The sequence below is a fragment of the Lactuca virosa genome, chromosome 4 (assembly GCF_052849685.1).
Source record: "Lactuca virosa cultivar CGN04683 chromosome 4, Lactuca_virosa_CGN04683_v6, whole genome shotgun sequence".
NCBI lineage: Eukaryota > Viridiplantae > Streptophyta > Magnoliopsida > Asterales > Asteraceae > Lactuca > Lactuca virosa.
In genome coordinates, this window is record NC_136429.1 from 412744722 (window position 1) to 412769328 (window position 24607).

Below are 24607 nucleotides of genomic sequence, written 5' to 3' on the forward strand. Positions count from 1 at the left end.
AAAAATTAACAAAATCTAGCATTGCTTTGTTTCTTTGATCATGTGTATGGATGATCATATATACGGGTTGGCAACATATGAAAACGGGTTGGGTCCGGATAACTTTAAAGCTTTCTGTTTTATAAGTAATTAATATGTTAAAAGTGATTATGAATACGATATTGTTACAATAAATTTGTTTCTTACTAAATTGAAAAAAGATTTTATGCATTTGGGTATGTTTCAAGTTTCATTGTTATTCCAATAAATTTGTTTCTTACTAAATTGAAAAAAGATTTTATGCATTTGGGTATGTATCAAGTTTCAACTCGTCATTTGATCCGTTTTTGTTTTAGTTCATTTTTGTTGTTTTATAATTACCTAACATAAATTTTTTTTTTTGACAAAATTTTCAAAATAACCCATTATTGTTCAATAGTGAATTGATCCTATGAGCCAAACGCACTATCGCCTTTTCATATCAATAACAATTTGTGTTTTTAAAAGTTCAAGAATTAAAATTACAACGAGAAAACAATAGCAAAAAATGAGCGAATTACATGAAACTCACAATACAAAGACAAAGAGTCTTGTGAAAAAAATATAAAACCAACAACACCATATAATTCTCGTAATGACAATCACGAAACATAAGGAAGATGATTATTAAGATAAATGAAACAAAAACTTTAAGCAAATGGAGTAAGATAATCATCAATCGTTGTAAACTTGACATCAGGATATAGCTCACTGGCCTCCACCCCAAATGAAGGTTCGATTTCAAAGTCGGTTGCACTTCCATTCACCAAAACTGAATGTGATATAGACAACAAAACGCTTAAACCGAACGGAGCCTCTGCAAGACAAACAATTTATTATTTTTCAACACAACAACATCACACCACTCTATATAAAAGTGTTTTGAGCCAAAACATTATAAATGCAACCTTTTACAAACTCACCTTGGATATTTTTGAGAATTTGCTCTTCGGAAACGAACGTTTTCTCAAGGGTCTTTCCAATTTTGCTTTCCCATATGGAAACAATCTCATTAAACGACAATGTGTTTCCTGGAGGTCTGAAAATCAGTATTTTATTCAAGGTACGTGGGTCGTCGACTGCTTTGATAGTAGCCAAAGCTATATCCTCTTCTTTGACAAAAACAGCTATAGATAAAAAATAAATAAATAAAATAAGTTAACAAATCATTTCCTTTTGCATTAGTGTATTGTACATTATGCATTAAAAATTGTACCTTTCGCAGATCCGTCCCCAAGGATGGTAACTTTTTCCCTAGGGGCAGTGTAGGTGTCCATTTGGCCGATGTTGGGTAGAAAATAGCCCGCAAAACCATTGCATGCTACAAAAGTATGTGGGATTCCTGCAGCTTCGATTGCCCTACGAATGTCTGCTTTTCCTTTAAAGATGCTCTTGGCAGGTTCAACCGCGGTCACATGGTCCACATCGGTTCCGAATTCCGAAGGCAAAAATCTCTATAATAAATATAATTTAATCATTTGAAGTTAGTTGTATAGTGGGTACAAAATAAAATAAACTATGATGCATGTAATAATGGGTTGGGTCATGGGTGGATTAAAAACTAAACCCATTTTGTCCAAATTCTTTATAATAATGTTTTTTTTTTATCAAATATAACTATAAAAGATATATTATTGCCACAATAAATTAATTTTAATTAAAAAGTGAAAGGAAGGTACCTTGACATTTCCAGCTTCTTTGATTGCGGCAATGATTTTGACCTGATCAGCGACGGATTCCCCACCTACTGTCGAGATCACAACATCAACTTCCTTTATTGCCTTCACCAAACTTTCATGATCATGAAGATCACCCTGAAAGAAAAAGAGTTTATATAAAAACACAATATTTTCATTTTATTTTTATCAGAAATACTTTCATAAATATATAAAAGAATCTATAAATATCCATATATAACATCATTATGATACATACAATAACAAGTTTGGCTCCAAGATTCTTGAAATTGTCTAGAAGCTTCGATTTTTCTGGATGTTTGATTGTGCTTTCTCTGGTCAAAATGAAAGTTGGATGCCCTTCTTTGGCACTTGCCTCTGCTACAAACTTTCCAATGTATCCTGTTCCTCCGATGATCAAGATCTTGCTTTTTTCTGCCATTGATATGTCGGGTTTTGAATAAGTTTTTGAAGATAAGTTGAATTTAGGGAGAAAAGAGAGATAGGTGTTGATTGATGTGAGAACAGATTGAGGGTGTTGATGTGAATATATAGAGTTTTAATGTGATTATTAAATTCAAATGTATTTTATGTACATCCCATGGTAATAACAATCATCTGAGACTTTAAGGTAGTTGTTGCATGTGGATATAGAATGAAAAAGTCCACATTGACAATGGGGGGAGACAAGTTGAATATGTTAAGAATGCATATAGCATTTGATTTCACATGTATTTATAATAGTTTTTAAAACGACAAAAGGAAAAAAAATCTTATAAATCAAACGATACTAATATTTTGTTTGTGGTTTTGAATCCTTTATTTAAAATACTTCAAAGAAAAATACTATACCGTTGGATTATAAGTCTTTTTGTATTTTGCAGTGGTTATTAATTTTTATAGGTTGTTAAATTAGTTTATATTTGATAACCTAAAAAGTTATTACAAATTTACAATTGTTAGAAAATATATATATATATATATATATATATATATATATATATATATATATATATATATATATATTCTATTCAAAGTAATTATTGTGTTATTGCATGCATAAATGTGGGTCAATCAAATTTACTTATTTTAAGAAAGTGATTAATATATATTATTGAATTAAATATAATTAAAAATATCATATTAATTAATTACAAGGGTAATTTAGTCAATTAATATAGATTTAATAAAGGAAAATTGCATTTTTTTAAGGGATCATAGATTCTATTAATTTTAAAAATCCGATTTTACGTATTATAATTTTTTTAATTCGGACATTCTGACAGAATATGTTTATGAGTATATTCAAAAATAAAAATATTTTTGAAGCATAAATAATAAAAATATTCTTGAACCTATTTCTTGATCATGAATTTAAAAACTTCTTGTAGAATAACAAATCCTTGAATAATCAATTGAAGAATAAAAACAAAAAACACATTATTTCTTATAGAATACGGGTAACAATTGTTAAGAATTACATTTATTGTTAAGGAATAAAACTAAAAAACAATCAAAATGGGAAAGAAAACATCAAAATCTAACAACGATTAATACATTCTAAAATAATAATGTGGTCCGTTTCAATTTTGTGGTCTGTTCTTCAAGCATCAACATCTGTGATTCCAACAGAATTGGAATTCGTCTTTCCATTCCAATAGAATTGGAATTCGTGATTCCATTCCAATAGAATTGGAATCTCACCAATATCATCCATTGAATCATCTACATAAACACTCTTCCATTCTCTATTCTTTTCTGCATCGATTCACAATCAATATTTAATACAAAAGAAAAATCACCCCTGCATTCCTTCTCTTCTTCGTTTTCAGTCAAGAACACACCACCGAAGTGTATGTTTTCTAGTGCAAACCTGAATGAAGAGTGTCTTCAAAAGGGTCTCAGGAAAAGCAGTGATGTTGGCAGTGACAACATTGAGCTTCAAAGATTCAAAAACCTCACAAATCTTGACTATCGTGTCTCTTCTTTTCCTGCATTTCAAACTCACCAATGCTATCTTCTCTCCCACGTATGACACTTTTAACTATTAATTAACAGTTTAACACAGTCATCAATTTGAGATAAAATCATGAGAGTACGTAAAAACAGTTCAAGACTTTGACTTACTTCAATAATTTCAATCGGAAAGGCCCTTGAATCACTTGTATCTGGAGATTGCTGAATCCTTTTCTTCTTTGATTTTTCCGTTGACATGAACACTGTGTCCTAATCAAAATCGTAAACCCCAGATTCTGATTTTTGAGACTCTAGTTTCATTATATCCTCTTCAATAATCCTCCTTTAGAGGCCGCCAACGACTGAGTTCCGTCCGGCGAACTTGAATCACAGTAGCCGGAAAATGTTTCCTCCAATCCGCCCCAACTGTATTTCAGAAATTGCAGAAGAAAACGATGGATTCAGGTTTAAACAACAAAGAGAAAAAGAGAAGATCATATGATTAGTTAATTAGTATGATTACCTATCGAATTCTTCGGTTTGGAGAAACATATTGGTCTCCCAATAGTTTTTATACTCACATGCGCCGCTGCTTCGCTGCTCCTTGTCGAGAGCTCCGTTTCTAGGGTTTTGTAATTCGAGAGCAGCTTGAGCTTCGTCGTCCGACTCCGAGCCGGAATCGGAACTTGATGCAGACTGGAATAAAGGGGAAATGACGGCTGGAGGGACAAGGGTGGGGATGTCGATTTGTTCAATTTAGGGTTTTCAGAAATCGATTTTTAGATAAAGAGGGGAAGGAGATTTAAACTGGAGAGATACCATGATTATAGGGATTATTTTTGGAAGTTATTAAACAAATGACTAAATTACCCTTATTTATTTATTTAATTATTTAATTTTTTATTTAATTTTGATTGGCTCACATTTATGCATACGATAACACAATACTTAGTTTAAACAAATGAACCTAGCTCTCTCTCTCTCTATATATATATATATATATATATATATATATATATATATATATATATATATATATATACAGGAGGGTTCAATTGAGAAAAAAAAAGGTTGAGAACGGGGAAATCATTCTCAGCCAATCATTTATTTTTGCCGCAAAAGCCTCCAACGTACCGACGGAAATGGGAAAGGAATGCACATGTGTTTTCCAACAAAACATGTTTCCTTAAACTATGCTAAGCATTACCTTAATATATACAAAAACATAGTTTTTATGTTTTTTCTTAATTTTTAGGAAGCTATTTTTATCGAAAAATGATTTTAAATATACCAAAATTCATGATTTTTTATTCTCTACAAATATTGATATAGTTTTAAGATAAAATAAAAAATTTATTTTTTTTATATTTTCAGCTATCGTTATTCATAAGTGAATAAAAATGAATCAGGTTTTTACTACAGTACATTCGTTATTCACTTATGAATAAAAACTATGATTTGTTTTTTTTTTTTACAATTTAAGTATCATTCATATATGAATATAGCATATACTAAACATAGTATATTCATATTTAAATATTAGACGATGCATTCACTTGTGAATATTACATAGTATATTCACTTGTGAATGTTAGATGGTATATTCACTTATGAATATTAGATGATATTTTCATATGTGAATATTATATAGTATTACATGGTATATCACATGAGAATAGTACATAGTATATTCACTTGTGAATATTAGATCGTATATTCACTTATGAATAATAGTTGGTATATTCATATGTGAATATTGCACAGTATATTCATATATGAATATTACAAGGTGTTTTCAGAAATATATATAATTTTTATATGTTATTCACATATGAATAACATACAGACTTGCATATTTGTTTTGTGTTTTAATAATCACATATTGATTCAGGTGAGAAAACATATTCATATGTGAATATAACGTGGTAATTTAGTTTATGCATTTCATCAAACAGTTGGAGTGCATACAAGTTAACTTTTTAAAAAATGTGATAAATATGTTACTTTGACTATTTAAATCTTACAAAATAGTAGATTGGTAGAGAAATATATGAAAATTTTCAAACAAAAAATGATTTAATCTTTTTCTAACCTTAATTTCGATGTTTTATTTGATGAACGATGTTGAATGAATGATACGAATTGAATTTTTTGTTGATTATCGATGATGTTGTTCTAATGATGTTGGGAGTATAATTAATCGTAGATGTTGAAGATATGTTCATATTCAAGCAGAATTGAAGGTTGGATTGAAAGAGCAAAAAATGAATGAATTTCAACTATTATCTAATTCTCTACACTTACGTATTTGTGATTGAAGGCTATTATATCATATTTACAAGTTTGTCATCGTGTCCTTTATGTTTAGAGGCTAATTAAATGAGTGACTGAGAATGATTCTCCCATTCTCAACCTTTTTTATTTTCTCAATTGAACCCACCTATATATATATATATATATATATATATATATATATATATATATATATATATATATATATATATATATATATATATATATATATATATATATATATATATATAAAGTAATACAAAATACATAAAAATAAACAATTCTTCAACGGCGTAAGTGTAATTCTCAATACTTTAGTTTAGGGTAGTTACCGTGTCGTTTTCATCCGGTTTTTATTAAAGCTTAAACTTAAAGTATCCCCTTAATAGCTTTCATCAACACATCTCTTGCTTTGCGATTTTTGATTAATCTTTGTTTAAATATGATACTAAATGATGTTGAAATGTTGGGCTTATTTTAATTAATAGAATATGATAGGTATGTTTCAACATAAAATAATTCATATGATATATCATAAATAAGAAAATACTTTAAATTATTGGAAAAAATATGGTTTTGGAGAAGTTGGTGATTTTAGAACTTTTCCTTAAAAGCAGTCTAGGTTAATGATATTATTCATATTGTCACCAAACACTTTTATTCTTTTATTTTCTGCTATTTTCTTCTTTGCACTTTTAAAATTGTAATATAAAATATTAAATTCAAAGCTTTTGTTAGTGTTATTTTATTTATCAAGAAATTTATCTATTAAAATATTTGTGGAGGAAGGTGAATGTCAATCACCAATAGGTCCTTTGAATGTTGAGTTTGGAGAATTACAACATGGAGGCTTGTGTTGGTGATTTTAGTATCATTAAGCAGTGACGAATCTAGGATTCAAACTCACGTGTGTCCCATTATAAAATAAATGAGTCGAAAATTTTGGTTATGAGTCGGTTTGTCGATATACTTTGATCAAGGTGTTTGTTATTCATCGTTTTGTTGTTGGTATCATGATCATACCATAAGGAGCTTTTTTCACCTTTTTATGTAAATTTTTAGCATCATGCCAAAAATAATAAAATAAATAATTACAAATCTATATAAATCATCAAAAACAAATACATATACACTATCAATATATATCTATAATATAAATAAAGCATCTAATTTAAACAAATAATATATATAAAAAATCACTTAAAAAAAGTATAATAAAACAAGAAGAGTGCCTTTTTTTTGTTTCATTTAAGCTTTATTACGTTATATATGTCGGAAGTATTATTTAGTACAATTTTAGTGAAGTAAATTAAAATGATAATTACATCTGTTCATTATAGAAAGCAATAAGAGACGTGTGATGCCTGACATATGATCACAAAAGCAATGATAGGTTTAGACTTTAGACTATGACTTTTCTAGTTTGTAGGTAGACTATGCTTTTTTTTTCCTTTAATTGCTTTACAGTCCATATCGACCATATCCACTGCTACAAGAAATTTAACCTTAAGTCCTAAAAGAAAGAAAAGAAAGACTTACCCAAATAAAAATTGAATAGAGGAGAAGCAACGCATGTTTGTGGTTGCAGTGTCGGCGATAGATGGTCCAGTCCGGTCGGATGAAGGTGGGGATGGTATCTGGTACGAGTGGCGAAGAGCAGGTGAGAGACGACCAGTAGTCTAAAACTATGACCCCAAGACATGTTGAAGACAACCTGCGGTCACTGGAGATCGAGACAGTCGGAGTCGTTATTGTCGGCGACACCAAAAAATTAGCGGCGGCCGGAAGGCGGCAATTCGGTTTTTGGAAGACAAAGGGCACTCGAAAATCATAATTTTTTAGGTTTTTGTTTTCCACTTTACTAATTTTCTACCCTTTACAGTTTATAGATCGATCTGAGCTTGCAATATTCTTTCTTATTATATATTTGAAAAATATTTTGTTTACTTAACAAACTCCTAAATTTCTGCTCTTGAATTTTTTTGTAAGTTTTAAAGATTAATAAGAAATTGCGATTGACAAATGTGATAAATCAAATCAAAATATTGTATTATTTATTCTTTTGTGTTACTGTATCCAAGGGTGTCCGGACTTTTTCCCAACAGGTGTCCCATGGAATTTATCGTTATATCTTGTAAATAAAATTTGAGATTTAGGGGTGTCCATGGACACCCTTTATAACACTGTACACTCGCCCCTGTCATCAAGTCATTTTAGTAGGAACTTATAGATTACCAGTAGAGTTTATATCATTGATTTTATTACAAGTTAGGAGGTGCGGAGTGCATACTTGTATAAAACAAGTTTGATCTATGTTCGACCAAATGGTAGGGTCAAGGGAGCTATGCCCCCTTGCTAGCGGGGTCCAAGGGGCAGTGCCCTCCCTTATATTTAAAATATATTCTCCACAATTATCCTTGAAACCGTTATCCCTCATTTATGGGATAAAATCAATATTTAATGTTGATTGATACTTATCTTTGATAATCAGAAGCATTTGAATCCTATATAAACCCTAGTTCGTGGCCTCTTATTAGTGCCTTGAGACGATACTATTCCTTGTAGGATTATCCCCATAATCTGGATTTGTGTAACCTAGGCATAGAGTCAAAATATCAGATTTGAAAATTTTCACACGGTCCTTCAAAAAGATCCAAGCTCACATCGATTTCAGAAACCCTCGTCTTATCTCAATTCTAACATTCAAATATGATATTATGTTTCTATTTCTGAAATCATGAGTGAGTCGGTGAAAGAGATGACTTCCAAGCTCAACAAGTTGGAGAAGTTCCAAGGAAACGATTTCTATCGCTGGCAGAAGAAGATGCAGTTTCTATTGACCACTCTGAAGGTGGTTCATGTTCTGAGCACTCCAGCACTAGAAGCACACGCATATTAGGGGAACAGACAAGATACTGATGCACGTGGGAGAATGATGACTACATCTATAGAGGCCACATTCTTAATGGTATGTCTTATCCACTCTTCGATTTCTAGCAAAATGTGGAGAATGCGAAGGAATAATTGAATTCTCTTGAGTCTAAGTATATTATTGAGGATGGTTCTAGCAAGAAGCTTATGGTAAGTGATTTTAATATCTATAAAATGGTAGAATCAAGGCATGTTATGGAAAAATACAATGAAATCATGTGCATTATTGGTTAATTCACTCTACACAAGATGAATATGGATGAATGTATTGTTGTGTCGAGTGTGATTGATAAGTTACCACCATCTAGGAAGGTCTTTAAATATAACTTAAAACATCAAAAAGAAGAGTTTTCAACTGTACAACTCGGGAGTCACATAAAAATTAAGGAATCACTCTGTATTCAAGAATATGACAAAAACAAGGTGAAACGTAATGTTGGACAACCTTTTGTCCATATGGTAGAAGTGTACAAAAATAATCAAAATCACAATAGGAAGGGCGTCAAACGCCAGTATGACAGCCATAACAAACCAAATAATAAACCTTCGGATCTGGTTTGTTGGAGATGTCAAATGAGTGGACACATTAAGCATGAGTATCGAGTGAATCTCAATAGGAATTGTGTTGGAAACAGTGGTGCTGGAAACAACTGGTCTAAGGATTCTACTGCACCAAAAGAAGGTCAGAAATTTTCTAATCATAATAGTTCTATTCATAATTATTTTTCGCTAATTGCTGAATCATTTTATGTACAGGATAGTGATTGTACGTGGTGGGTTGACTAGTTATATGTGCAAAGATCGTCAATTGTTCGATAAATTGACACCAATTGATGATGGATCCACTTTTAATATGGGTGTTGATGAGTCGATTCAATTAATTTGTGGTATTGAAGTTGTTAGTCTTAAGTTTACTTCTGGAAAAACTATTTAGTTATTTGATGTTTTGTTTGTTCCTAAGCTGCCTAAGAACCTTATAAGTAGTGGTTGTTTAAATTTTGATGGTTTAAACAAGTTATTCAATCAAATAGGTTTATTCTATTTCGATTTGGCACGTTTATTGGTTTTGGATATTTTTGCAATCGTATGTTCCGTTTGAATATAGTTGAATCCTTTCTTAGTGTTGATAATTATGTTTTTATGTCATCTTCTTCTTCATCTCCTAAAACTGATGAATCTATGCTTTGGCATGCTCGTTTGGATCGTGTCACTTTTAGAAGAATGCATGAAATGTCAAAATATGGATTCATTCCGACTTTTGATATTATTGTTGAAAAATGTAAAACTTAGATGTTAACGAAAATTATAAAAAATAAAAATAAAATAATAATAATAATAATAATAATAATAAAAACCATCTCCAAACATTAATCGTAATTCTTGAATTTTGGATTAAATTCATAGTGATCTCTATGACTTTATTTTACTCCCACGTTTGGTAATAAAAAGTATGTGATCACTTTCATTGATGATGGAAGCCAGCTTTTATGTGGATTTGTTGCATTACAAAGATGAAGCCTTGGAAAAGTTCAAAATATACAAAACCTATGTAGAATTGCAATTGGGAAATCCACTTAAATTTCTTAGAGCTGAATAGGGAAGGGAATGTATGGGTCCCCATTATTTCTAATCAGTTGGAATCATCCACGAGATCACAACTCCATATACACCACAACAAAATGGTGTTGTCGAACGGAAAAATTGAGTTTTGAAAGAAATGATTAGCTCGATCTTGTCTTATTCGGGTTTTAGTAAGGGGTTTTAGGGAGAGGAAATGTTCACCGCATGGTATGTCTTAAATAGAGTTCCAAACAAAATGAATAAAACAACCCCATACAAACTTTGGTTCAAAAAGACTCCCAATTTGAGTTACTTTCGAATTTGGGGCTGACAGGCGGTTATTAAATTACCTGAACCCAAAAACAATACTTCGGGAGAAAGAGGAATTGATTGTATTTTCATTAGATATGCTAAAAAATCCAAGGCATAGAGGTTATATGTTATTGATCCAAATGATTTGGGGTTGGTAAACACCGTAATTGAGTCGTGTGGTACAATTTTTGATGAAATGCAATTTTCATCAATCACAAGATATAAGGATCTAATTTCTAACAGTAACTAAGGGGAAAAAAATCAAAAACTTTAGAAGGTGTATCATATCTGGAAACTCAATAGGTCCAGAGAAGCAAACATGGTCGAATTGCCAAAAAAATTTGGTTCTGATTTCCAACTGTACTTGATGGGAAGATCAAAAGATGATCTAGGGTTTCAATAATCTTATTGTTATACTATTTAGGATGATCTAAAGAAATTTAAAGATACCATGGCGTATCAAGATGTTGCCTTTTGGAAGGAAGTAATTGATGATGAACTATCGTCAATTTTAGATAACAAGATGTCGGTGTTGTCTAAATTACGACCAGGTTCTAAACCTTTGGGTTGCAAATGGATCTTCAAAAAGAATATGAAGGTAGATGGAAATATTTATAATTTCAAAGCCTAGTTGGTCATTCAAGAGTTTATACAAAAACCCGATATCGATTATTTTGACACCTATAACCAATGGCTCATATGCCATCCATTAGATTGTTGGTGGCCTTGGTGGATATTCACAATCTAATTATCCTTCAAATGGATGTCAAAAAAGCCTTATTAAATGGAGAGCTTGATGAAGAAGTTTACATGAAACAACCGGAAGGTTTTACTATGACTGGTAATGAGCATAAGGTGAGTAAACTTGTCAATATATTATATGGGCTAAAACAAGCACCCAAACAATGGAATCAAATATTTGATGAGGTTATTTTGTCATGTGGTTTCAATTTGATCCAGTCAATCAAATGTGTTTATAGTTGGTTTAGTTCATCCTGTTCCGGTGTGATAGTTTTCCTTTATGTTGATGACAAGGATCTAAAGATCAAGGTCCAAAACAAAAAGGTCAGAATTTTATTTCTAAAAATATTACTACTGATGTTATATATCATTGAACACTTATTCTTGAATCATTATATGTTCAGATTAATGATCATGCATGGTGGATAGACTCGGGGGCGATGAGTCATGTGTGTAAAGATCGCCCTTGGTTTAAGGATTCTGAAGTAGTTAATGGTGGATCGGTGTTATACATGGGAGACCATAATAAAGCACATGTTATGGGTCGTGGATCTGTGTCTTTATATTTTAGGTCTGGAAAAAGACTTTTTTCTTAAGAATGTTATTCATGTTCCTAAGATTAGAAAGAACTTGTTTCTGGTTGTGTAGCAAACAAGTGTGGTTATAAACAAGTCTATGAATCTGATAAGTATGTATTATCTAAGGGTGGTACATTCATTGGGTTTGGATATTGTCGTAATGGAATGTTTAGATCAAATGTAAATAATAAAGTTGCAGATTCTATATACATGGCTTCTTCTTAGTATTGATGATTCTTCGTTATGGCATACTCGTTTAGGACATGTACATTATAAAAGAATGCTTGAAATGTCCAAAATAGATTAATACCATCTTTTGATGTTAACATAGAAAAATGTAAAACTTGTATACTAACTAAGATAACTAGACAACCTTTTCCTAATATTAATAGGAATTTTGTTATGCTTGAATTAATTCATAGTGATCTATGTGATTTGCATTCAACTTTATCCTTAGGAAATAAGAAATACATAGTTACCTTTATAGATGATTATTCTCGTTTTTTCTATGTATACTCGTTACATTCCAAGGATGAAGCCCTTGATAAATTCAAAATTTATAAAAATGAAGTTGAATTGCAACAAATGATTTAATCAAAAGACTTCGCATTGATAGAGGCGGGGAATATTATGTTCCGAGTTATTTCCAATCTATTGGAATCATACATGAAATAATTTCTCCATATACTCCTCAACAAAATGGGATTTCTGAAAGGAAAAACAGAGTTCTAAAGAAAATGGTGAATTCTATGCTATCATACTCAGGTTTGAGTGATGGATTATGGTGAGAAGCTATGCTAACCACATGTTATCTTCTAAATAGAGTTCCAAATAAGAGGAACAAGATAACTACCTATGAACTTTGGTACAAAAAGAAACCAGGCTTAGGATATCTTAAAGTTTGGGGTTGTCGGGCTGTTGTAAGGCTGACGGAACCAAAGTTGAAGACCTTGGGTGAAAGAGGTATTGATTGTATCTTTATTGGATATGCTGAGCATTCAAAGGCTTATAGGTTTTATGTTATAGAACCTAATGCTTCTGTTTCATTTAACACTATTATAGAATCAAGAGATGCAATTTTTAATGAATATCGATTTTCATCCATGCCTTGACCTAAGGATTTGGTTCCTAGTTCCAGTGGAGCTACCAAGGAAGTTTTACATTATTCAAATGAATCACCTGAGATTAGAAGAAGCAAAATACAAAGGAAAGTTAAATCATTTGGTAATGATTTTCAGCTTTACCTAGTTGAGGGTTCTAGAGATGAAATTGAAAATCAATATTCATATTGTTTTAGTATTGAAGAAGATCCTAAAATATTTGATGAAGCAATGAAATCTAAAGATGTTGCTTTCTGGAAAGAAGCAATAACTGATGAGATGGATTTCATAATGCGAAATATACTTGGGTGTTGTCTGATCTCCCTCCTGGATGCAAACCTTTGGGTTGCAAGTAGATATTTAAAAGGAGATGAAAGTTGACGAATCAATTAACAAGGTTAAGACTTTATTGGCTATTCAAGGTTTTAGAAAAAGACCCGGCATTAACTATTTTGAAGCTTATGCTCCAATTGCTCGTATCTACCATTAGTGTAACATCCCAAAAATCACAATAAAATTTTAACTTTTCAAAAACAACCTATTTCATCCACAAAGTGTTTACAAAACCAATGTTTCAAAAGTATTATTCTAAATCAGAGTATCCCAAGATCCAATGTCATAAAAACAGGAAGATGTTCACAATTACGCCTTCGTTTTCCCATGATCCTCTGAAGTACCTGATACAATAAACTGAAACCGTAAGACAAAGCTTAGTGAGTTCCCTCAGAGTACCATCACACAACATAACAAACAAAAGCATACAAATATAAGCCTTCAGCCTGACTAGACCGCCTTGTAGGGCGTACAACCTATCTGGACCGCTCTCCGAGCCTTCGGCATGACTGGACCGCCTTGTAGAGCCTACAGCCTATCCAGATCGCTCTCCAGGCCTTCAGCCTGACTGGACCGCCTCGCGGGGACTACAACCTATCCGGACTGCCCGAGTATGGCCTTCAGCACAAAGCAGGACCGCCTCAACCCCTCCATAATATGTCGACATATACAACAGATGAACATAAAAACATATCCATCAAATACAGGTAATCATACATATCATATAACTAGCATAACATCATCCTATATACCAGGATACATAACCTAGTGGGCCGGCATTGGTGCCTTCGACCCACAAGTGTAGTGAGGAAAACTCACCTAAACCACTTGACAGAAGCCCAACAGCTACCTCAGCATCAGAACAACCAATCCAAACTTCCTAAAACCAAACTGAGACCAATCCTTAGTCAAATACTCAATTCTACCCAAGTTTGACCAAAAGTCCAACTTGTCAAAAAGTCAATGGTCAAAGTTAACGTCACGTCGTGACCATTCCTTGGTCACGTCGTGAGAATGAAATGAAAAAACAATTGTAACTCTGGGCACCGTCACGTCGTGACACATCCTGTGTCACGTCGTGACTTCTGGTTAGATGGCCAAAATCTTCATTAAGTGCTTAATCTCTTTGGAACAAGGCCCATAATCTCATATCTAGATCCTAAATAGCTTCATAATGGATAAAGTTTCCAAATTTATCCATTAGGATGGTCCAAACAATCAAGATCCAGTCTTTATGTCTCAAAGGGACCAAGAATGCATCTTTCTCAACTAAATCCGTTAAGTCCAAGACTCCAACCTTTAGATCTGAATCAACATGATGTTTAGATGGATAAACTTTCCAACTTTATACATAAGATTGTCTCAAACTTTCAAGATCTAAACTTTTTTACCCGAAAATAACCTAAATGATCAAGATAACTTGCATGGCTGAAAGGGAAGGCAAAAGATCAAAACTTTCCTAGTCCAAGAGGTCCAAGAAAACATTCTAAACTGATCAAAAGGGTGTTGGAGTCCATATCTGAAACATACAATGCTCATGGGCCCTTAGAGAATAATAAAGTTGCAAACTTTATCCCCAATTCTCATTAAAAACTCATTAAAATGGACCAAAACACAAAATACACTTAGATACAAGATGAATATGCAATAAAACTTGGTACTTTATAACTTGCAAGGGTCTAGAAGGTAGATGAAAGTTGAGATATTCAATTTCCAAGCTTCAAGGATCAATCTTGCATGAAAACATTGCTCCAAAACCACCAAAAACTTTATAAATGGATAAGAGAGGAGAGGGGAGGCTCAAAACTTGAAAATAGAGGCTAAGGTTTCTCCCACGAGCTTCTAGATATGATGGAAGCTAAGAAAATACCCTAAAACATGAATCCTTACCTTTAAATACCTTAAAAACCCTAAAAATGTTGTGGGCTTTGGGTTGCACAGTTCTCATGTCGTGAGAATATATTCTCACCCCGTGAGCACTCTCACATCGTGAGAATATATTCTCACCTCGTGAGCACTCTCACATCGTGAGAATTACTTCTCACCTCATGAGAACGGGTTTTCACCTAATTTCACTCCAACTTCAAACAGTCATAACTTCTTCGTTTCAACTCCATTTTCAACGATCTTTATATCCACGGAAAGGTATTGACGAGCCCCACACTTCTATCTAGTTATTTTTGGCTGAAAACATGTTAAACTAAAAACCATAATTTGTGAAAGAAGTCTAAAACATCACTTTTCCCATTTTACCCTTTGATTCAAAGACACAAACCAAGGCTTTAATCACTTATCCAACATTATCATCATCCAATAAGGTCTAAACCCCATTCCCTTGAAGCACAAGGCCTTTACGTGATCTATTTACTATCCACAATCCCGAAATAAGAAACTTTTTGAAACAGGATGTTACAACTAGACTGATGATTTCCTTAGCAGCAATTCATAATTTGGTCATTCACCAAATGGACGTTAAAACAACATTCTTAAATGGTGATTTAGAGGAGGAGGTATATATGAAACAACCTTAGGGTTTTATAATTCCTGGAAATGAGCATAAGGTGAGTAAATTAGTTAAATCATAGTATGGGCTAAAACAAGCACCAAAATAGTGGCATCAAAAATTTGATGATGTTGTCTTGTCACATGGTTTCAGGTTGAATCAATCAAACAAGTGTGTATATAGAAAATTTGATGAATATGGCAAAGGAGTGATCATATGCTTGTATGTAGATGATATGTTGATATTTGGTACTGGTCAAAGGCAAGTTGACATGACTAAAGAGTTTTTATCATCTCAGTTCTGCATGAAGGATATGGGGGAGGAATAATTGATTCTTAGAATAAGAATCAAACTTGAGCATCAAGTAATCTCAATTTCACAGTCTCATTACATTTAGAAAGTGCTTAAGAAGTTCATTGTTTAGATTGTTCTCTTGTGAGTACTCCTTTTGATCCAAGTATGAAACTTATTACAAATACTTGTGAAGCAGTTTCACAACTTGATTATTCAAAGGTTATTGGATGTTTGATGTATGTTGTGACCAACACAATTCCTGATATTGCATTTGTTTTAGGAAAGCTAAGTAGGTTTACTAGCAATCCAAGTACTCATCACTGGCAAGCAATAAGGGAGGGTGCGGAAGTTTCTTAAGAAAACCATGGATTTTGGTTTGACTTATGTAGGGGTTCCTTCAGTTATTAAAGGATATTCAGATGCTAGTTGGATCATTAATGTTGAGGACCACTCTTCTACAAGTGGTTGGGTGTTTCTTCTTGGTGGAGGTATCATTTCATGGGCTTCTAAGAAACAAACTTGTATCACAAATTCAACTATGGAATATGAATTTGTAGCCCTTGCAACTGTTGGAAAAGAAACAGAATGGTTAAGGAATTTGATATATGAAGTTCTGTTGTGGCCAAATCCTATATCACCTATTTCTATACACTGTGATAGTGTTGCCACCTTTTCCGGAGCATACAGTCAAGTGTATAATCAAAAGTCACGACATTTGGGTGTTAGGCATCATATGGTACATGGGATCATTACCACCAATCAACCATCGGATTGAAATTCTCAGGGTTTGTCAGCCTACCACCTCAACCCAACCGCTCCCCCGGAGCCTCCGTGCCTACGACTTACAGTCGGCCTGCACCGGGTATCTTGGCCTACTACATAGAGCACGACCGCCTCAACCCATCCAACTAGCCAATCAGGATCAAGTGTGCACATAATACCGAAAAAATAGTAATCATACCGCTCCTTGTCGTTTACTAATTCCTCATAGAATACAACCCTACAGGTGATTACCACGAAGCAACATGCTAAATACCAGAAGAAAGACCTGACTCGTTTCTAAACTCACGACCCGACATCCAAGGGTTTACCGTTGCATTCCATCCCAGAATCTTTTGATTCATCACAACCTCTCACTAAACCCGAAGGTAAAGATTTCCTCCCCGCCGCTGAAACTACCAGTCCCACGCCTGATCCCGCCACCAGGTTCCCAGAGCCTAAAAGACAGGGACATTCTAACCCAGCAGCCCTCGATTTCAACATTGACGACGTCACACCTTTTGCTTGAATCTCGCGTCCCGCACCACCACCAAAGATCCTATACTCACGTCACAGACCTTCAGGATGCATGCCTCGCATGGATACACTTGTGATTCCCAATGCAAGTTTCCACTGTAAGCCATCCCGAAATGGCCATCCATGATTCCACTTCAAGTTTCTGACTGAAGATACCACAGATCATGCCGAAAAGATCCTTGAATAGATCGATAGCGAACCTCTACCAATCCAAATCCATACGGTACACCAAAACCTTAGTATAACCTTTGACTCTCTGTCGTGCCATTACCAACTTCCGAACCGATGAAAGAAGACAATCAAACCAAGAAATTCCGCATTTCATCCGATCCCTAACATCAATTTACGAACATAAAGGAATACAGGGCAAACATTTCACAGATTCAATCTAATACATGACGGATACTTCCCTCAGTCCTTACTACTTCCTTTATCCATCCAACGGGTTTACAATTTTCCATGACCCCATCAACACGTCAATCCCAAGAATAATACAAGCAGAAGGAATGAATCTTTACGATCACTAGGCCCACAGCCTATGAATGGAATGCTTCCGATAACACACATACCTTGACGTCATTCTCCAGCACCGTTAAGCCCCGCATATTTGCTACCCAAGCAATTCTTACAAAAACAAAGTCGCATACGATCCTCAGAAGGATAATGCCCGAACTCTTGATCTAAATCTGAATCTGAAACTCTACCATGCACAATTCCCATATAGAATAAGTTATTGCACAAAACGTTCTCCCTCATGACCACCAATAGTCCCTAAGGGCATTCCATAAGTGATAACCAGCAAGCACAGATAACATACAGTTCCACTGGTTATTATCACAAAGCAGCATGCTCAATACCAGGAGACAGACATACTGATTGCTACAGCGTAGCAGCACACTCCATACCTGAACGTATATCTAATAGAATACATATAGAGTCTTCAGCATGACTGGACCACCTCACCGGGCCTTCAGCCTATCTGAACCACTCTCAGAACCTTCAGCATGTCTGGACCGCCTCCCCGGGCCTTCAGCCTGTCTGGACCGTTTTCCGGGCCTTCGGCCTGACTGGTACGCCCCGTTGGCCTTCAGTCTATCCGGGCCGACCTAGGTCTGTTGGGCAAAACCCTGAACCCATCTTGGTGTCCTCTCCTACATAGCCGGCTCTCCCTCACTTGAGGTTTCGAACTCTTGTTCCAATCCGCAGACTATAATCCCGACCTAACCATGCATATAAGTCGATCCAACCCTAATGCTACCTTGAGCACCCACAAATACACATGAAGAATCACCACCGTGCACATACTTAGGGAACTCCTATCTGTTGGATAAGGTGTCTAAGTCCATAACTTATTTGGTATATACTTGACCCGACCCGACATGGTCCATTTGGGTTGCACTTCACCCAAACTGTTTATGGATAATTTTATGAGAATTGTATACTTACGATTTATTAATATATTATAAGTTATAATATATTAATATAAAGTCATGTTATTTAATTAGTTTTAATCTTGAATTAATTATGAATTAATTTAGTGATTAAAAGGAAGACTAATTAAATCATGGGCTATTATATTTATATGGTGTGGGCTAATACTCATTTGTTAATGGGCTAAGCTTATATGGAAGTCCATGGATGATCCATGGAGGTTTTAACCCATGGATCCTTGGAAAGGAAAAGACATGGGTTATTAGGGTTTCACCCTAACCATGCACACTATATAAACAAGCTCATGTTGCATGAAATAAGACCCTAGTGTGTGTGTAATAGTGGTGGCCGATTTCTAAGTGTTAGTATACTCTCTCATACATTTTCCAAGTTTGTGGTGATTTGTGATTTCCATTTGAGGCATTCACATTATTGGTGCTTGGCTCTCAAACTCCAAGGAATCAACAATCAACAAAAGGTATGTAATTCATCTAGTCCTTTTATGTTTAAAAGTACCCCATGCCATGCTAGATAGGTTATAAACCTTGGAAATTAATATTTTGCATGTACCTTAGACAAACATAGATCCAAGGTTTATTAGGGTTGCATGTACACTTAGGAAGTGTTAGAATGCTCAAAACCCAACAGTGGTATCAGAGCCTAGGCTTGTTTGTTTGATACTTGATGCAAAATAGTGATAAAAAGTCGATTTTTTGCTGTCTGACTGATGAACTCGCCGAGTCCATGGGGGGACTCGCCGAGTTCATGTGCAAACTCATCCTACTCGCCGAGTAGGTTCGTGCACTCGGGGAGTAGGAGCCTCAGAATGCAGAGACTTTTGCTGCTGGAAATGGACTAGAAACATTACCCTAAACTGTTTTGGTGTTTTAAAACTTGTTTTAGTTGGTGTAATGGTAGTTCTAATCCATTTACAATAGCTTATATCAAAATTTCATGCTTTGTATGTGTTCATATAATTCTTGAAACTTTGATGATCATGTTCATGTTCTTATGAATTTAGAAGATGATAGGAATTATTTGCTGAATTGTTTAGGATTAATTCTTGATCATTTATGTGTTTTAATGGAATCCATAATTTGTCCTCAAGTTATGGATATCCAAAGGTCACTTCTTTTAAACACACATTTAAAACACATAAGTTACATAAAATGAAGAGTCTTCATTTTTATGAACCTTTAATTCATAAGTTATGAAATGAAAAAGTTTTGGATAGTTACAAAACTTGCCCTCAAGTTTTGGAATTTGTAAAGTTTCACACACTTTAATAGACTTTAATTCCAAACCCTTAGAGTTTTAAAAGTTAAAATTCAACCCTTATACTATTTATAACATTAATGGTTAATTATTACATATGTATAAGATCAAGTTGTTTTACCGTTAGTAGGCCTCATTCACGAAGCCGGTCTATAAGGGGGGTATAAGGTTGTTGCCTATAAAATGGCAACTTAATGGGTGTCCATTCTCACCCACCGCTTCCTTGATCGGTGGAGGGTCGTTAGCCGAACGGGTAGGACAATGACTTTAAATTCTCATTAAAAGTATAATGAATATTATAAAGTAACTAAACCTTTTATAAATTCCCAATCTTAGTTACTTTAGGAAAATGTGAATATGGTGCTAACCCATGAAATTCACACTTTGTACCTTACCAAGTCGTTGGTGGAGCGTGTGTGGTTAACCGGCACACTAACTTGGACTAGTAAGGATCACGAAGGGTGACTTAATGTTTATCATAGATCGGTGGAGCGTGTGTGGTTAACCGACACATCGATTAGGTGATAATATTAAGGGTACCAAGTGAGTTTGCATGGTTATTCACACCTTGTTTTGTGATCCTCGGCATCCCAGTCACAAAACCTGAAGGGCACAATCGAGATTGAAACATGCCATTGAAAAGTTCAATGAATCTCAAAAGATATAGGAGTTTCAAATCCAATTAAAACCTAATAAATTATTTCGTTTTTCATGGTGGAAATTGGTGAATCGTCATTCACCTACCTTCAAATATTTTATAGCTTGGATTACGGCATCCCTCTTCCAAGTTATAAAATATTGTGTTGGGTCCTAGCCTTAATATTTCATATTGGGTGTTATATTAAGGACTTGAATCAACTAACTTGATTTTCTCCCATTGTAGATGTCTGGTTCAGACAACTATGATCTTCCCAAATCGCTTGAAACAAGCTTTCCTCTTGAAGATGATGTCCCTCAACATCATGCTTCACTCCCCCACCTCCTCCATTTATTCTCCCTGACCCACAAGCCGAAGACTTGAAAGGTTCAAGATCACTCAAGCTCTACTAGAAATAAAACATAAAGATGGAAGACCTGTGTGTACTCATGTCTTAGGAATGAAGTCACACATAGACAGGTTGAGAATGTTGGGTGCTGTTATTTCAAGGAAGTTCGCTGTTGACTGGGTTCTTCAGTCACTTCCTGAGTCATATAGTGAGTTTATTAAAGACTACCATATGACAGATCCCGACATAACCCTAATAGATCTTTCTTATTTGCTTGTTGCTGCTGAATCAGCAATGATTTGGCGCAATGGTCGAGCAAATATTGATGGAAAATCTATTTCTCAAACTTCCATGGACATGGACAATGGTAACATTGGAAGTCCAGAAAAGCTTTCTCATCCCAATGGAAGGGGATCGGCCTTGGTCAACCCGGTTGACCAAAAGGTAAAGGGAAAGGCTAAGTCTGTGATTGTCTCGTGTACTATTCGCAAAGAGTCTATATGTTTTTATTGTCATGAGAAGGGACATTGGAAGCGAAGCTGCCCTGAATACCTGAAATATTTTAAAGCAAGTAGAGACAAAATGTTTGACTCGGCTTCAGGTAAGTCCACTATCTAACTTTGTTAAAGTTCCTAATTGTTGATTCTTATTACATGATGTGACTAGGTTGCATCTTGATGTTTAGCAGGATCGAGCAAAAGGAAGGTTAAAATAAGAGTGTGATGAATCTAATCACGAAGATGGATTTCTATCGCATGGTTCGAGGATTGGATTTTTGAGCTACTACTTAAAAGTTATGATAGATTGCTAGGAAATATGTAATATCATAGTTTTCATTTAAAGATGCATTGTAAGGAATATTTTTCCGCATTTTAATAAAGAAATAAAAGTTTTGTTTAGTTTATTTTATATTATATCCCATTACAATGGCATTTATGGAAATTGATGTTTGTATGTTTCTAGCAATATTGGAAATATGAGTTTGATTCTCTCATATGTGGTAGTGTCTGAATTTTCCAAATGAGGAAAGGTTCTCATCACCCAAGCTTCAGTTAGACAGAAACTTGGAATCATACAAGTTGTATTGTATGATGAATGAGAATTTTCATCTTTGTAAAATTGAGACTAATTCATTGATCACATGCATATGTGAGTCAATTGAAGGACTAAGGAATTAGGTACACTGGGTGTGTGCTGGTCAAGGTCCACCACAAAGATCAATTCGTCATGATTTACTAGAGATTAGTAAATATGGTTATACTTATAAGGTTAAGTATAATTCTGTAACATTGGAAAAGTTTCAATGTATGGCAGAACGGATGAGATGAATCAAATTTGGCAGAAAGATAAAAGTTTCTCAAATCTGAAAAGATGGGAGAGTACTTTAGTATCATGTTTTTATGATCATCTTAATGATTATGAAACCATATCACAAATTCATACTCTAAGGACATCTTAGTGCATTGTTATGACTAAGATGAGGGGTCATGAATTGTTGGAATGGTTAAAATCAAGAAGATGGATCATACATGTTTTTATGATCATCTTAATGATTATGAAACCATATCACAAATTCATACTCTAAGGACATCTTAGTGCATTGTTATGACTAAGATGAGGGGTCATGAATTGTTGGAATGGTTAAAATCAAGAAGATGGATCATACTTCGTTCCAAAACAACTCTTAGAGTCATACTCCAAGATTGTAACATTGAGTGACATAAAGTAAGGTTTAAAACACTTATCAAATGTAGTGTAAAATGTTTTCTACTCCTGTACATTTGAAATTGGTAAGTTGTGATGTCTTGGATAAGACAAAGACCAACTAAGACCAATTGTGTGAAGTGTTTATCTTGATAAGAGTCCGCACTATTCCTTGAATATTTGTTTTTTCAAGGAATGGTCCTTGACTAGGGAAACTTATATGTCAAGAGGACAGTGGGAGTCTTTAAGATCCTGAAAGGATTTCAAGATATCAAGAGTAAAACCTGAGTTTTATCACTAGCACACGACTTAAGGTTTGCAACCTATTAAGTTGACATAATTCTTGTTTCTGTGTCTGTTCCTATTAAGTTGACTATGCATATGAGTTTTGTTAGTTCTAAACTGTGTGCATAACAGCTTGGAAGCATTGGTGGGCTTTGTGCTACCAGGTGACAAGAAATTAAGATTGAACAAGTTCAATCCATGTAAGGCTAATTTGTCACTAACCTTGTCTTGTGATTATGGTTTTGACAAATTCACATGGATAGAAACTCATACACTATAAAATCTAAGTGTCATAAGGTTTCTCTTCGATTCATGAAAATGATGGTGAGGAAATGCTTTCACTAAGAAGATTTTAAGTAGATAGCAATTGTGATGTTTGCATTCTCAAAGTCGTTAGTGGAGCGTGTGTGGTTAACCGGCACACTAACATGGACTTGTGAGAAATGGCAAAGGTCTAAACAATTAAGACTATGATTACGGTATACCTTTTCATAGTTCTGGAAATTGTTTAGACACACATGTGAGCTATCTAAGAAAGGGTGTACAAATCTAAATTTCAGAAGTCCAGCTGATTTCTGGAAATATGTCAGAGCTAGTGGGAGCATAAGTGTTATGCTGATAATCATCATGTTAGTGGGAGCATGATTATTATGTTTAGTGTTGCAAGTTAGCAATGTTAATTATAGAAAAACAAAAGTTTCAATTCGTAAAGTTGTAGGGGTTGAAAAAGTTGTTTTGCTATAATTAAGGGAGAGGAAATTATACTTCATTTCAATTCTAAAAGCTTAGATTGAGTTTTAATCATCTTTAGTCAAGGATATATATATATATATATATATATATATATATATATATATATATATATATATATATATATATATATATGAATTTTATGTTGGAATGGTTCAACATAAGGAAATTCTATATATATTGCGTTCTCAAATTCGATTATGATTACAGCATCCCTCTTCATAGTCGATTTTTGAAAACATGGAAAATAAAAAAAAAATTGTAGCAAAAGACTGATCCAGTATCAGGTCTTTATGTGAGACATCGTGAATCGTGTCCCATATGCTTCGGGTATAGGATCGGTCACATGTGCTATAATATTCATCCTTTCTAAATTTTCCAAATGCTTAGAGCATTAAGAAGGGAAAAGTCTAGAATTGGATAAGACTAAAATGATTAAGCAATTGTCGAGGACTATCTAAGGCTCACCAAAGATTGGTTGCTCAGGGACAGTTGGAAGTATAGTGTTAAATTTTGGAAGGACCATATGTATATATTCTGAAAAGAGGTAGCTCTTTTCCATATTGGGAGTTGGATATTAAGAAGA

General features: G+C 34.1%; 2 protein-coding genes and 1 pseudogene across 2 annotated transcripts; 1 reads left to right on the plus strand and 2 right to left on the minus strand.

The window, feature by feature from the left end:
* Positions 1 to 494: 494 nt before the first annotated feature.
* Positions 495 to 2230, minus strand: LOC145108915 (phenylcoumaran benzylic ether reductase Pyrc5-like). The gene is made up of 5 exons (XM_079046000.1): positions 1954 to 2230; positions 1698 to 1832; positions 1235 to 1472; positions 942 to 1145; positions 495 to 835 (listed from the first exon to the last, which is right to left on the minus strand). Exons 1-5 carry the CDS (start codon positions 2134 to 2136, stop codon positions 669 to 671), a joined length of 927 nt encoding a protein of 308 aa, XP_078902126.1. The 5' UTR covers positions 2137 to 2230; the 3' UTR covers positions 495 to 668.
* A 1189-nt stretch (positions 2231 to 3419) lies between these two features.
* LOC145106537 (transcription factor bHLH27-like) lies at positions 3420 to 8836 on the minus strand (annotated as a pseudogene).
* Positions 8837 to 16459: 7623 nt separating this feature from the next.
* On the plus strand, positions 16460 to 17069 carry LOC145106538 (secreted RxLR effector protein 161-like). The gene is made up of 2 exons (XM_079043494.1): positions 16460 to 16583; positions 16684 to 17069. Exons 1-2 carry the CDS (start codon positions 16460 to 16462, stop codon positions 17067 to 17069), a joined length of 510 nt encoding a protein of 169 aa, XP_078899620.1.
* The last annotated feature ends 7538 nt before the right edge of the window (positions 17070 to 24607 follow it).